The sequence below is a fragment of the Amblyomma mixtum genome, chromosome 2 (assembly GCF_055824585.1).
Source record: "Amblyomma mixtum isolate Tamu chromosome 2, ASM5582458v1, whole genome shotgun sequence".
In the NCBI taxonomy this organism is placed as follows: Eukaryota; Metazoa; Arthropoda; class Arachnida; order Ixodida; family Ixodidae; genus Amblyomma; species Amblyomma mixtum.
In genome coordinates this window covers 125,230,389-125,246,866 of record NC_143013.1, presented here as the reverse complement: position 1 = coordinate 125,246,866, position 16,478 = coordinate 125,230,389, and the positions used below count along the sequence as shown (strand labels likewise).

The following is a 16,478-nucleotide window of genomic DNA, read 5'->3' as shown; positions in this document are numbered from 1 at the left end:
CTAGGTGCAGTAATGGCCTCCCGTTGATCGCCCGGCTTCCTCACTATATAGAGGGAGGCCATCTTCTGCGCCCCGATGCGTAGCCCCCCGGCCGTTCGCGCCCAAGTACCAGCGCGCGGCGGCTCTTGCTCTCATCACTGGCTGTCGTGGACATGGTAGTATTCATGGCAGCTTTTCCGCGCACATCGGCGTGCTCGCACTATTTCCATCGGAAATGATGCAGCGGCGGCACATAGCTTTCCGGCGATGTCGCTGTTCCAGGCGACGTTCGCGCCGGCGGAGCTCGTGGCATATTGGACGAATATGAACAGCACCTAATTACAGAAGCTAGAAAACTAGCGGTGCAGTTTCGCGCGGAGCATATGAAATATCGTAACGTGACCGGTACGATGACGACATACTAGAAAAAAATTGGCTGTGGTTTAGCTCTGGTTAAACCTGGAGTGACGCGAGAGCTCCGCCCAGCCGCCTACTTGTAAGCTGCGACAACTATCCCCTCTCCACTCCCCCTCCTCACTCGACACGGCGCATGCGCACAGCTGTTGCAGCTCGGTTTCGCTTTCGCCGGCGCGCCCCCGGCAGCAGCAGCAGCGGCTCCGCACCACGTGACCAATCGACTCAAGGCCACGGCGCCGCCACGGAGCTCAAGGGGTGCCACGCTGAAGGCTCGAAGAGCTGGCGTAGTGTAGCTCTCGCTACAAAAGAACGCGGTGCGTCGAACTACAACCAAGATATTACGAAGTAACCTTTCCGAGTCTTCCCTGGGACGCACACCTTTTTGGACCCTGATAGTTGGGAGAGTTTTTTTATGTCGTCTGTTGGATGAATGCATGAAGGTTGCATGAAGGATGAAGGTCTGTTGGATGAATGCATGTGAGGTCACATGATACAGGTGCGGAAGCGTTATAAGAGATGTTATGCGGTTAGTAGTTAGTGCCTTGAGTGCTGAACGTCTCTCTCTTGCAGAGTTCATTCCATAGTTCACATTGCAACACCTATTTCGTCTTGAAAAAAAGTAGTGTATAATGAAGGCAGGCCACTGCAATGCAGTCTTTGACCAAGCTGAATGTAGCCCACTCTTAAGAAGAAACGCTAAACTACAAATGCTGTCTATATATATATATATATATATATATATATATATGTGTGTGTGTGTGTGTGTGCATTTATAAGTATACATACTACTTCTGTACCAGTTTAACTAGATAAAAGGAAGCATGGATTGTTCAAAATGTGCTGCCCGACCCCCAAAGAAGCTGAACTGAATCAACAATGGAAGGCAACCCAAGCAGAGGCATTTAAAATGTAATAACTAAATAAAAAGACTTTGATAAAACTGCCAGCTAGTACTAGCAGCCGTGCTGTGTGCCACACGCCTCCACAGCATACATACAGAAATCGACCATTTTTACATCACAGATAAACGGCCCAGAATCACAAGAAGCTACAGCCATACAATGCGTAAAGGTGCGAACTTTACGCCCACATCTACAATATCCACTACAATATCCTAGCACCTTGCAGGCACTGACATGTCACTCAAGGAGGAGCTCAGATCAGACAGCACACATTGTGGCCTGCTCGAGGAAGAAGTGTTTTGCCACCACACAAGTCTTCTGCGAAGATAGCAGACACAAGAAAATGTCACAGTAGCTTAGACGCGGCCAGGCCATTCATCTGCACCACAAGGAAAGCGTGTCACTCCCAAGTGACGTCAGGTAGTGTGAATGTCCACAGGATGATCGTAATCAATCGCCAAGATGCCAAGGGCAGTGCAAAGCTGCGCTTGCAAGACACTCGCTGCTGAACAACTCTCGCTGCAAGAGCAAAACACAAGGCACACATAATGGTTGCACCCATATAGAAAATACTAGCCTGGAGCACAGACCACACGGTCAGCCAGGGAAGCAACAAACGAAAAACGAAAATTTGAAAGAAAAACGTCAGTTGCTCACAAGACTGGTTGCAAACTGCCACAGCAGCATTGACCCGCAGACACAGCAACACCAATTCACACCCACGGCGTGCTGTCTCGTGTAGCTTTTCTATGAAGTGGGAAGGCGACTGCATGGTGTGGGAGCATCCATTTCAGGCGGTTTATGGGCCACATCTACATCGGAAGCTAAAGAGTGAAAGATAAACGGTGCAGAGGAACCTTGCACTGCATTCGTTGGTTTTTTTTAGTCCCCCTGCTGCACCTTTTGCAGCCACTGACAACGCTGCTCATGAGCAGCCTAAAGCATAAACAAACCCTGCTGTCTTGGCTGACTCACATAGAGAATGGAGCAAACATGCTAAGCAGGAACAATGCTAACATATGATGAGCAGGTCATGTTAAATGCCGCCCAGTTCAACACACCATTCCCAAGAGGTTCTCCACAGCCTCGAGGCATCTGGATGTGCCTTTCATAGTATCGAAAGCACAGAGGCCCATTGACAGGCCTGGTGAAAATCTTTCCCAGCTCAACTGGCTTATGGAACAATTTCCAGTTGGTTCCAGTTGGAACCAAGTGGAACCAGTTGGTTCTAACTGGAACCAACTGGTTCCACTTGGTTCCAACTGGAACCAACTGGAAATTGTTCCATAAACCAGTTGTGGTGCACACCGAAAGCACCACAAGGTCGGGCACAGGAGGCCATGAGCATAAAAGCACCAAAAAGGAGTCTATAGTAGTGAACACATCATGTGACAATCAGCTTGACAAAATGTGCACGCAGCGTACCGGTACACAGCATATGTTGCATTTCACCCGTCACAGCTGCAGGCTTGTTGGAAAAGAAAAGCATGCAAAATTTTACTGCCTTACGCTGAAAACAAACATGATGCACAGGTGCTCAGCACAGCACCGATGCTGAGCCTAGCACGAGTTCCAGCATTACCAGAGGTAGTCTGTACTGGTCCACACTTTCAAGCTGTACAAAAGAAACATATTTAACGGTACTGCACACCAGAATGACGCATACCATTTCTTTCATTTGCACTGTTTCAATATCCAAAGGTCTACTCAACACCTTTTGCTAGCTATGAACCGCCGACCCTTTGCCCCACAACCCTTGCAAGTTCCGGCCACTAGCAGCCTTACAGCAGTGAGCATGCAAAACAGAAGCTCCACCACTGTGGCTGTCTGATATGTCAGTAGGGAGGTCCAAACAGGCCTCAAAGCAGCTGCATCTGAGCATGAAAGGAGCCGACGTGTAGAAACTAGAGCGTCAACTTCCTCGTGGTGCAGCTTATAGTAAAAAAGTTTCAAGAGCAGACCCCATGGAAGCGTGTCGATGTAACGTACAGCTGGCCTCTCAGTTTAACTTCGCTATGTTTCTAGGTTTGCACTTCCCAAGCAAAAATCAACAGAGAAAGAGTTTGAGTGTTGTATGAAAAAGGAAAACTCGGCTTTTGTGGGTGGCTGCTCTCATAACTGCACTACACAGCAGCAGACAACACACTGTCACCACGCTCCCAGAGGCATCAAGGCATATATATATATATATAGAATTAAGGGTTTACAACAGTCCGATTATCTTAGTTTATTACCAACAGTTTCGGACGGAGGACTGTCCTTCATCAGGGTATACAGACGTCTGTATACCCTGTATACGCATTGTGTGGTATTCGTCTGTATACCCCGATGAGGGACAGTCCTCCGTCCGAAACTGTTGGTAATAAACAAAGATAATTGGACTGTTGTGAACTGTTGTGAACCCTTCATTCTACAAATCTTCCTGGCCCATTGAACGATAACACCTGCTACTATATATATATATATATATATATATATAGCGAAGTATACGCTTCGTTAAAGGAAACATATTTATTAAACTCGACGTTTCGATCGGAAGACCGATCTTCTTCAGGAGTGTGTGTATATATATATATATATATATATATATATATATATATATACATATATATATATATATACATATATATATATACATATATATAAACATTGAAGGTGAGTAGAATCGCAATCCGAACTGCTGACCATGATTAACATCTTCTTGCTGCTTTGCAGTGGTAAATCAATCAACTGGCTTTATCAGCCTTATTTCCATTCCAGCAACCCTCTACAAACACACCTACATGCACAATGAAAAGACATATGATGTGTCCAACTGACGGTGATCTCCAACAAAAAAAAAAAGAAAAGAAAAGGTGGCCTTGAATGTGGCACCTCTCCTGGACATCACTTTCACTAGAAAGTGCCACGACCATAAAACATAAATGCGGCTGCGGTAGCAACGATAGAATTCTAGCAATAGTCACTCAATTTGCTAACGTCGTAATTGGGGGGTGGTCATCCAAAAGCTCACCTAAAAGGACCTCGCCAGGTGGTCATGGACGTAGAGCACAATGATAAACAGACCACACGCATTTACATCCCCACAACTTGCACATACGTACCACCAAACACAATCGGAAGACAGAGGCAAAGAGAGAGGTCACGAATTGCCCAATAGATAGCGTCCCTTGATTTCTCTAATGGAAGGGCGTGTCTCTTCACCATTCATTTGGGTTCGAGGGAATAAAAAGCACAGCTGTAAAGAAAGAGCACCCTGTGGCCAGCGCTATCACAGTGAGCGTGTCGAAACCCAACTCTCGCACATCAAGCACACGGAAGAACTCTAGGCAGACTGCATAGCACCGCATGGACAGTCTCACGCTGCTGCCTACGAAGCCGAGAGGAATGCTATGCGACAAAAATTACCCGTTTCAACCATGCCTCGCTCAGGGACATTCAACCAGACAGCAAGGCTGAAAGCCAAGCTTCATAAACCTGTTCTGCCAGGACAAAATACAGATCTGTTCTCAATAGTCAACAGAAACAGAGGAAATGCAAGCAAACTAGCTCCTCCAACCAAGCAGTGCTGCCCTCTGCTGCCCGACAAAAGGGACATCTGTCCAGGCACACCGGAGACCAATGCAGCGTTGGCTATGCCTTCGCGCGTGGAGGGAAAAAACAGTACCACCTCTCCGCAATGAAGTTTAACTATACGGCATTCAACATAGGACCTCTATTCCCGTGCTAACGACAGTGAAATATGACATCTACAAAGAGCACTGCTGATGACCTAATTAGCTAGCATTTGGAGAGGCAAGGTCTTGCATCGCAACACCGTCACTGTGAGGAGCCTGCCCGAAATCAGCTGCCCACTGCATTTGGGTTCTAGTGGGTAACAAAAGAGGGTACCCCTCTAGCCTCCCCCATGCAAAATCAGCACGTTTGCTTTGTTTGGAGATTACACAAAACAGGATATAACAACAATTTTAGCACTGCTTTTAAACGTCCAGGTATTTAGTACCTTAATTTGTTTTAGAAACCAAGATCCCGGCAGTAGAAATTAAGCGCTTTGGAGGAGTTTCCAGCAGTGGACGTCTCATGTGAGATATTTTTCTCGCGCACCTTACGATGGGCTAAATTCTTAGTGTACTGGGAATATTAAAAAGTATATATTAATGGGCATTTGTTAATACTTATATTATTCTTTACTCTACTCAGCTCTACTGAATTCCCATGTGCACCTTAGGCAAGCACTGTGTAAACAAGTAACACAAAGAGATGCCAGCATGGATGCTGGCTGCCTTTCTACTTGTGCACAAAGGAGAAACAGCACGCAAGAAGCTATGGAAGGAATACAATCTGTTAATAAAGTATTGTCTATCTTTATCATGAAGACCTTAAAAAATTTTTCCATCTCAACCGCTGGCTCGTCTGCTGGAGAAACTGCGCATCGAGCTTGAATACGAGCTTGAATATCGCATCGAGCTTGAATACGAGCTTGAATATCGCAACGTTTGTCTCGTAGTAAGTTTGACAACGGCAGTTTACCTAGTCCAGCCGCGCATGATGCAAACCCGTAATCATCTGCGCTGAGACTGAGGAACCGAAAGCCACCAATGTTGTTTTTCATGGATGGATGGAATATAGGAGTGCCCCCTTGAAACAGAGTGGTGGTGGCGCCACCTGTAGTCTGCAGAGGGAACCATCACGATATAAAAGGCACCGAGGCAAACATTGCAAGGTGCCTGGGACCCTTGATGGAGCTATCGCCACCGAACCCAGCGCTGGAGGCTTTCAGTTCATCAATCTAGGCGCTGATGATCACGGTTTTGCACCATGCGCAGCTGAACCTTGCAAGTACTGACAGAGGTTATTGCCATATACAAACTCTGAGTGAAGTTTGACCGCCAACGAGCTAATGGTTGAGGCGGGAAAAGTCTTAAAAGTCTGCACTATAAAAATACACAACGCTGTACAGGCATAGGCACACAACTGTCATTGCCTTTGCAAAGTTGCAGCACTGGGAGAGTGAAAGAAGCTTGGTTTGTTGGGGTTTAACGTCCCAAAGGAACTGAGGCTATGAGAAGCAGTGGGAAGGAAAACCTCCTTAAGTCAAACTGGGAGCAACACAGTTGCTTGTGCTGGGAGTTCTTTCAAGTGACAAAGAATTAGGTCTCTGTGCCACCATCAGCACACTTTTTGCCTTCCCGGCGACTTTTATCTCGATGGCCACATGACATTCGGAGTCCAATTCAGCCACAATTAGTGTTGGAAGGCCTTTCTGAGACATCAGCACCTCCAAGTCATTCCCCCACTCACATCCTCCACCAAGCACCGCAGAGCGGAAGAAAAATACAAGGTAGTCTCTCTGACTGCCCTGAACAAAATGCGAGCCACAAGAATCGGCCACGCCAGGCATCCAATTATGCGAGGGTCTGAACAACCTCTGTAACTTGTGCTTCTGAAGCAGACAGTTACATAGGCACAGCTGACAGATGAAGGCAGTTGCATATAAGCTGCAGCAAATATTGCCAGAGACGAACCTCCACATTTCACAATTGGTGCAAAGCTTGAAGTTTTTGAGAAGTACACAGAGCACTTAGATAGCAACATTATAAACAATAAAGCATGCAGCAGTAACAATTGTGCAAAGTCTCCACATGAAAGCAAGAACAGCAGTCAAGTGCTTCCAGCTGCACGTGTAGTGTGCACAGTACATAGAAGTTCGAGGTGACCCATGCAAGGCATTGAGACAATTTATGTACAGTCACCACCAAAAGTTTACAGGATGGAGGTTCACGGAAACAAAATTTTTTCCCAGCAGCACTGCTTCATGACCCAATAGACTGGTATTAATACACCAGAGGATGTGCCACACATGTCCCCACATATCTGCAGAAAGTTCAGACAACTAGGCCTGCATGATTATGAAAAAAAAAAATGTTTTTGCATGTGCTGCATGTGGCATCTGTCAATGGCTTGCATTTATTCTATAGGGCACGCAGCCTCAAGAACCATTTTAGCACGCATTATGCACCACTCCCAATGCTGGTGAAAACGAGCTGCCTCTCAGTGAAATATGAGTGCCATCAATATAAATCTTGCGAGTGAGTAAATAACAGGCGTAACCAGTGCTCAACTCTTTCTGGCAGCCTCCGCAAGACGAGTGTGGCTGTTCTCTCGTGGGGATCACAGGTTTGAGCCACAGGTTGACGTCCTTCACCACAGCAGAAGAAGGAAGCAGTGATCACAGTGCTGGAAGCAATGGCATATCGACGGAGCAACTCTCTGATATGCCCTTTTAAAGGAACCCTCGATACTTCGAGATTGCCAGGGAGGCAAGGATGGCCACTTTGTGCGGCCATACTTCCCAGCCAGAACCTTCTTTAGAGTCTACAGTAAGATAATTAGCCCATTCCGAACAACCCCTGACAGCATGAGGCCAACCCTCAGAGCTGTCCAACACAGCCTAACCTTAAGTCATTCTCTCCCCAGTCGCCGAAAAAAAAAAATCTGGACTATATCCGTGGCTCGACAAAATAAAAGAGAAAAAGACCGTGAACAAAGTGGCGCTTCATTCAAAGGCGGCCCCGGTGTCGCCAGGCCTTTGCGACGGCAGCGCGCTCAGCTTCCGAGAAGCCCAGGATGGACTGGATGGCGCTCAGGTGTCCTCGGCAGTCGGACCGGTCCGTCAGGAAGTAGAACACGGCGTCCTTGAGGAAGCGCAGCGTGTACTCCGCCTGCCGCTCAGTGCCGGGGCTGCCGCGGAACGCCCCCCCGGCCGGCAGCGCGGAGCTGGCGGCCTCCGCGCGGTGCTGCAGTTCCTCGTTGCGCTCAAACTTTGCTGCTTCCTGGCCCTTCCTGTGAACAAAGGCCGACGTGAGCTGCCGTCCCCCCTTGGCAGAGAATGCTTGAGAATGGCCATATGAGATCTCACTAGAAATTTTAAGGTGAAAGCCTTTAATGCCTCATCGTTGTCGACAGAAGGTTGTCAGCAGAGGTGCTATGCTTTTCAGTTGGTGGAAATGGTTATGACGACAGAGTGCGCAGATTCGAAGTAATGAGGTCACCCCCAGATGCTTGCCGCCCCCTTTTGGAGCACACGACAACTAATAAAAAATAGTTGTCGTCCGCTCCGACAGGGGGCGTAAGGTGTCCGTGGGTGACCCCATTACATACCTCATTACTGCGAACAGAGCCATGGATACAACCGAACTCACTGAAGCAGAGAGAGAGTCGTGCTAAAGAAGCAGTCAAAGTGTGCAGTTGTAATATGTGGTCAAAGTGCGTAGTCAAATAAAGCACTACCTAGTACAGCACAAAGAGTCTCGCAGTCAATGCCAAACAGTGCACCAGGAAAGGCCTTGCAGCACTTCAGAGAGCCAAACTGCCCCCTGAATTTTTTTACGATGAACAGAGCTCTGAAAAACACAGGGACACGAGACAGATGGCTGTAGAAAGTATTTGTCCGCATCTATCTGTCTTGTGCCCCCATGTTTTCTGGACTGCTGTAATTCATTAAGAAATGGCCAACAAAATAGACAAAACTGCAGCATTACTGAAATTTAATTTTACCTCATTAAAAAAGATTCTGCTGTTGGCAGCTCAAAATAAACGGTTCCTTATAATGCAAGAAAAGTTCTTGCTACCCAGGTTGCCACAAGACGAGATAGTGAAAGGGGAGAGACATGACATCTTTGAGACGTAACACAAACTTGTCAGCCGGTACCCAACACTGCTGCCAGACTGCATATTTTGCTGCGCCACTGGCAGATGGATGGCACACTGATTCATGCACTATGAAGCAATACCTCAGCCTACAGTCTTGAACAGGACAGCATGTGCAGGTACTGCATGTGCCACATGAGCACATGCAGTATACATCGCCTTCCAGTGAGGGAAATGGTTGCTGTGGAGGCAGACTTCTTGGCATCTGCTTGTAATCTTTCATGACCTTGAACTTGACCTTGAATGATGACAATGGCAGCTGCAACCATTGCTCACTGCTTGTACGAACAGTTAATGGACGTAAACAGGAAACTCAACCAGAGATGGTGACTTTACTAGCACTTACATAGAGTGTCACTACTGAGGAGCTATTGGTGGCAGTCTCATTACCATGGTAAGCCAACAGCACCTAGAAGTGGGAGAAGGTTCTGCCCAACCTTCTTTCTCTCCCAGGTGCACATGGCAATACAGTAAAATATTTTACAGTCAAATGGAGTGATGTAGCCTGCCTTAGGCACACACGCAGACAGAGGCCTCCTGCATGCACAGTCACTTGCATGATGTCAAGACGGAGGACCAGCAAGTCTAGGTGGTGTTGGCTAGCCTGTCTAGAAACCAGCACAAAACCTCAATCTCAAGCCCTCACAAGGTGAAAAGTGCACAGACTGATCTTGAATGCGAAGCTTCACAATGGGTGAGTGAGCAGGCTCACCTGTACATCTTGAGGTACATCTCGCTGTGCCAGCGCTCCTGCTTCTCAATCTCGGCACGTGCCTCCGACAGCTCCCGCTCCAGGTGCCGCAGGCGCTCCTGGGTGCTCTCGTACGCCGGCCGAAGCTCCAGGTACCTGCAGCGTGGCTGCGCGCGGCATTCACTGCGCTGCAGTGATCTCGATTCAACAGGGAGAAAGCGCCGGCAGGCAACCGGCGACGCTGTGCAAAACAGCCCTACCGTCCTCGGCGCTCGTTGCCGTGTCTCAGGAAGCGTCCCGACTACACCGTCATCAACCTTTTAGCGCTGACGGTGTAGACATGCGCGGCGCTGCCTCTGCACAAAGAAGTCTCTTCCGCATGTGTCCACAATTTGACTTCCGGCTGCCAACTCTTACCTTCGCCCCTTTCTGCGCTCATCCTCTTATAGCTATTAATCTCTCGTTAGCCCCAGAGCAGCGGCCAAAAGCCTTTTGTAAATGAGCCATTTGGCTGACTCAATTAGGTGTTTCCTTGAGTGTATAACAATGACAGTCTCCTCTTCCAATCCCTCTTTAAAAATATGTGAGGTCCTCTCTGCGAATATAATTAATACCTTTGAGGACGAAGCGCAGCGGTTGCCTCTGCTACTTATGGTGCAACGATGCTCGAAAAAAGAGGCGCACAAGATGGGTTGAGGCAGAAAATCTGTACACATCAAGTGTGTGTCATCAATGGTGGGTCAAGTTGTCCAGGTAGCATCAAAAATGAACACGCGCAAGAGGTGCACTGTTGCGACAGAGGCAAGTGGTGCCCTTACTTGAGCGTTCTTCCAGAGCTATCCGCAAAAAGAGTTTCCACATTATGGGTACATGTGGTGAGCTCATACGTGATTAACGCTATTTCACAAAACCTTATCGGCTGAAAGCTCGTTTTTTCCAGGATTTGCCATCTCATAAGCTGATCGCAATAACGGGATTACATTCACTGGGCCTCACTGCCTCAAATATGTAAGTTTTCAGTTAAGCCTGGAGCCTCTATTCGCAATACTGTTGCCTCATTTCTGTCGCTTCCAGCGTTTCGGGGCACCATCCGTGTTTCTCTAACAGGGCGCCCACACTGGCTTCGATGAGTTAAACTTTTCGGGTGGTTACACCTGTAGGAGTTCCTTGTCACAGGCAGAGGTATTATTAAAATTTGTAATGAAACTTAAATACTTTTGAATGCTGAGATATGTTTGTTCTAAGCAGACTAAAAAAAGCAAATTAGGGCTTCGTGAACGCCAAAGCGATCAAACAGGTGTCAACTTCTGCAAGCAGAATTTTCCAGTATTGTGCCGCTCATGTCCTCTAGTGTCGTGGATTGACGTAAGGTTTGATTTTTGAAAACTAATCCTTCTTTTACGTAAATTATAACAATTTTTTTCGCTTTGCTTTTTTTTAGATAGAAATATTTTAGTAACAGGCTGCACTTACGGTCAAAACGCTACAATTCCGTATTCAACACGTCCCAAAGTAAAGATAAAGGTTGTATTGTCGTCTGTAAAACTATACCCTTGCTTATATTCTCTCTAGAGCAGTCCTAAAGTACAAAAGGAAAACACTTCATTGCCGGCGATCTGACACAAGACCCGAAGAAAATAGGAGTCTTCCTTGGTTGAGGACAAATCACTGCCGATGCCATGAAGTGTCGACTAAGTGTTCCCAATGACGTCCACCCCATAACAGTAAAGAAAGTGAGGGAGTATTAAAGTCCGGAAATGATCAAAAAGTATACTGAACCTGAGAGGCGCACTCATTCTGGCCGGCATGAGCAGTTATTTGTACAACACTTGCTGGGTATGGAGCAAGCTCATTAAAGTATTGGTGGCCGTCGGTGCAAATTGGTGGCCGTCGGTGCAAGGCAAACATGTAATAAGGAAAGAGCGGAGGGACAGGACGAAGCTGGAAGAGACACAAACGGAGCTCTCACTTGTAACCGAGCGTTTATGAATTGTGGAAACCTTACATTTATACGCAGGACGAACCGGAAAGAGCATGAAAGCACTAAGTATAGGCGAAAATAATGATCGTGCTACAGGGATTCACTCACGTCGAAGATAATTTTTCATGCAATGAGTTAGCAAGTGACGTTTTCATTTTTGTATTTGTTTCGTAGACGACCTTTTGCTCTTTTTTAATGAGCGAAGAGGTGAGGGGCTTTTTCCCTGTGCGAGAGAGAGAGAGAGACAGAGATGACATTTTTATAAAGGAAATATAGAATATCAGTCAGCGCAGATAGGTTTAGTACATATACTGCACTCCTTATATATTCGCATGCAAAGAACAAATGCACAAACACGTATGAAAAACAAGATGTTAAGCGCTATTCACGAAACACTAACCTATGTATCACCGTTTTCCATCTCGCTGTTTGTTAATAATTGAATCTCGCTGTGCGTCAGCAGTATCGACGGATCGCTTACGCATTCCGTGCAACCGGCCCGTGCCATTTCGTATTCCTCAAAGATTACTATTTCATTCTGGTCTGTGAAATGCCCGATTATAGTGGTCTACTCGAATCTTGGGATGCATTCTTTGAAGCGAGCTACATGCTTGGCGACACTGACTGGATTGCTTATTTTGCCCAATTATTGCGCGCCAACCTGAAGTTGACAAACCAACTAGCCGCCATTACAGCATTGCGTTCAAGCAGGTTGGCACCTTGACTCTCTATTTTAAAAAAAATGAAGTCAAAATTATGTTATAAACTAAGTTATCAAGTCGGCGTATCGCAAGTTACTTAAGAGCGCCGCCGTGAGGGAAGCTTTGACGGAGACATTGCTGTATCTGAGCCCAGTGCAAAGACAAGAGTAAATGCGTGATATATGGGAAGGTGCGAGGGAAGACGTGTGTTCGAACTAACTTTGTTCGTTCTAAGCATGTTGTCGATAAAAGGCAAAGGAAGACGAATGTCCAAACTGCGCTTTGCTAATGACGCTGCCTGGCTGGGTCTCTCAGGGGACCTGTTGTAGATCATAATTTGTAACTTAGCCAGAGCAGAACGGCGTGTTTAGAACTAGTGTGAAGAAAACTAAAATGATGTTCTGGGGTTTCGAAGAAAACAACTGTTAACGAAAGGCTGAGAAGCACTATGAATTGTCATGGAATAGATCTACTTGGGGCAGGTAGTGATAGGTGACATGGAATACGGGAGTGAAAGAACTGGGCGAACAAGAATGGTGCAGTACTCCCGCAGTACCGTCGACGAGCACATATCACTCTTCATTCCTGAAATCCTACAATCCTGTAATCTGAAGCAGTATGAGAGGTGGACCATTTGTCCATAGAGGAATTTTCAAATTTTTCAACGCCAGAAAACATTAATCTTCTTTCGAAGCAGTTTTACGAGTACCTGCTTTTTTTTCAGGATGGACGGCAAAGCAGAAATTTTCAGCATAACCTCAGCAGGTGTCGGTGTCCATTTCGAAAATTGAAGCCTCCCGAACAAATGAAGAAGAATGGGTACGTACCAGGCATATCCGGCAGACATCTTCTTGGGCTATGAGGCATTTTTGGGAACTTCCACAGTAATCTTGTGGACGTGTCTTACTAACCTGATCATTTGCCCTTTGCCATGCGGCTGAGCAATATCTCTTTTATATTCGATTTCCGTACTTCTGCAGCTGCAGGGGGAGAAAGAGGAGGAGGTAGAAGAGGAAAGGCAGGGAGGTTAACCGGAAGAATAATTGGTTTGCTACCCTACATGGGTGGAAAGGAGTGAGGGAATAAAAAAGAAACACAGAGGAGAGTAGCAGAAAATTGAAGTCACTCTAAAAAGTCAGTGTTCGTTGAAGTCACTGCTTGTCATGCGGGCCAGAAGTTCGCAAGAAGCGGAGAGTGCCTTGCAAGCCTTCACCGCCGACGATCGCCGCGGCCAGTGGCCGAGAATCTTCACTTCTGTCAGTGGGCGTGGATCTAGGCGCTCCAGCGCATGGCTGAGAGACTGCCTTTCGGAGCTGTAGGCAGGGCAGTCTCAAAGAATGTGGGATACAGTCTCGTCATACCGCAAATGGCACATGCAGGGTTATCAGCCATACCGATTAAGAAAGAGTAATGGTTCATGAAAGCTACACCAAGTGATAGGCGACACAGCTAAGTTTCTTCACGCCATGGTACGCCGAATGTAAGCCGGAGCATCAGATCTGGGTCCAAGGATTTTAAATGTCAATTGAAAAATTGGCCGGAATTCCACGCGGCGAGCGTGAGTTAACATTGTACATACATGATGGATCTTGATGTACTGAGGCATATTTCGCGAAGGACAATGAAACAAAACAAAACGTAGTGATGATGCATTTTTCCCTACACATTCGATACCATTCGGTCAGAAATCCATTGTTTTTTTTCTGTCATGCCGTTCACACTTGCGCAGTACAGGTATGTTACCGAATCAACCGTGATGGGCCATCCTAATCCTGCGTATTAACGGTTCTTGAAGTCAAGCTGGATCTGCGCACCTTATAACGAAAAGAGAACATACTCTATGCTTTGCATCCCCCTTCTCTGCTTTTTCACGCAACTATCCTTGCAAAAGCAGAAAGCCTTCGGCAAGAGTTTTATGCATTCAAAATTTGGTGTGCTTGCTGCTTAGCTTTGCTGCAGCAGAGAAAAAAGCACAAAGACCAGACACGTAAAACCTAGGACGACCTCTATTTTGCCGCTCTGTTTTTCACTGCTGCAGTGCATCCAGTTACTTACCAACTAGCTAAGCTTTCCACCTTACTGCAGTGTCCAGCCTTTATGCATAAATGCTGAAGCCAGTGTTGAACGGCGTGAAAAAAAATACAGGATTGCACTCAATCTGCTTAAGAGCGGAAATTCGAAAGCCTTTCCCTTTCCTCTCTTTCTCGTTCCTTTTTTTTTGCGTTAGAAGGCAGGATCTTCACGGAACTTCAACCAACGACCCTCAGGCGACTCGAACCCTCGTCCTTTGCAGGACTACAACTTATGATCGACAGTTCGTGCGAACGCTTTTGTGGACAGCCTTCCGTCCACGTCACTCATGAGTCAAGAAATGCTTTTGCCTTAAAATGCTGCGAGGTGCTTGGTCACCACGGCAAAGCGTGACCACGCGCGCCTCAAGACCTGTTCCTGACAGACGCAGCAGAAAGAGCCACGTAACTCGAGGCCTGCGACCTTACCAACTTAGAAACAAAAGGAACAAATACACCTTAAGGATCTCATGATATAACTGAGACTCAATGTATTAATGACACCCGAACTAACGTGTTCTAATATATTGTTCATCAAAAGTCGGTTTAAAGCCGATGCAAGTCACCGTCCTTCAGAAAATACTCTTGAGACTGTAGGAATATTTTGCCTGGACATGTTTGCGATTTCAGTAGAGTTATTCTTCTGATGCAGGAACAAGGTTCTACTGCTGTGTCCTGTGCGCCAGAGTCTCTACACAAGCAGCAGCTGTCATTTCAATCATCTTGATTTATCTGCGCGCTCGTGGTTCAGCGTATCCTGTTCCGTTCTTCCGCTGTCATGTGCCCTTACAGATTGGCTATAAGTGCAATAGGTGAGGTTAATTCTTTGTGCCAAGTTCATGAGTAAACCTTCATCGCAGAGGATGACCCTATTTTATGAGGATGATAGGGAAGTTTTCCCCCCAGAAAGCTGCGGCCATATCCTCAGCTGGCAGCTGAGAAAAGATCATGAGAAATGACAACAAACAAATACAAGTGAGTACCGCAGACTGGATTCTCGAGGTCGCCCCTCCCCTCCCTCACCCCCCCCCCCCCCCCCAAGGAGGCCCCTGGGGCGAACTGGCCTAACTACGACAAGGAAAGACTTAACAAAGTTCATTACTCCACCTGAACTCCACGAATCCTAGAGGAGGTTATTGTAGACATTCGAGTGCATTTCCTCTCCTTATCAGCGCCTTCTCCTCGCACTCCATAGCGCAACCGAATCTGAGGACCGAATGCGGAGCTTGCGCTTCGTGTGGCAGTTCAAGCCCCTTTACTCCGCACCTTGTGCCGTTTGCTACCCTTGTGCCTTGAGCTACCGAGCATAAAAACTGGCTGGACTTCACGCGAGAGTTACTGCGTTTTCCCTTCTGCAGTCTTAAAGAAGCACTCTAGTGATCCGACAGTCACAACGACGGGCTTTTCAATTCCAGCTGGAATCTCTACAAATGAGTCTCTAAAACCACATTGTTTTTCGGAAAAGAAAAGGTTTTTTTCCCATCTCTATGTTCCACAATACCATGATTATTTGGTTACAGACTCTCCAAGCAAAAGAAAAGAAGGGCTAGTTTTACTTAAGGCCAGATGACGATACAATAATACCACGTTTCAATGCAGCGCCACTTTGTAATGTTCCTTTTGTAAACGTCGGAGCTTGAAAGGGCTCCAAATATAAGCGCGTATGAACAAAACTATCAATGAAACGTTTGAAAATCATGTTGTAATAGCAGCTAAGTCTCCTTACCTCCACGCATGCAGCAGGAAAAAAATTAATCCCACTCAGTGAACGCATACAAGATATGTTTTAGTTTTAATTCCGACTGATTGGCGTGCATTCCACAGTAGACGTGAGAGCAAACCACCCTGAAAAAAACTCTTACCTCGTGTTGCTAAAGACGATCTGTAGGGCAAGTCCAATGAGCAGATTTTGTTTTTGGCACCGAGCAGCGAGTTTTCCCAATGGCTTCGTTAAGAGTTCAAACACACGGGAGCTGAGAACAGCTCCCTGTGCTGATTCATCGAGAGTACGTACCTCCCTACTGTCAT

At 46.7% G+C, this 16,478-nt stretch overlaps 1 protein-coding gene across 1 annotated transcript; it reads right to left on the bottom strand.

Annotated features, from left to right (window-relative positions):
• Positions 1-7,858: 7,858 nt before the first annotated feature.
• LOC149360781 (protein quick-to-court-like) lies at positions 7,859-16,478 on the bottom strand. Its single transcript, XM_089567927.1, has 3 exons — positions 16,465-16,478; positions 9,721-9,855; positions 7,859-8,141 (listed from the first exon to the last, which is right to left on the bottom strand). Exons 1-3 carry the CDS (start codon positions 16,476-16,478, stop codon positions 7,859-7,861), a joined length of 432 nt encoding a protein of 143 aa, XP_089424053.1.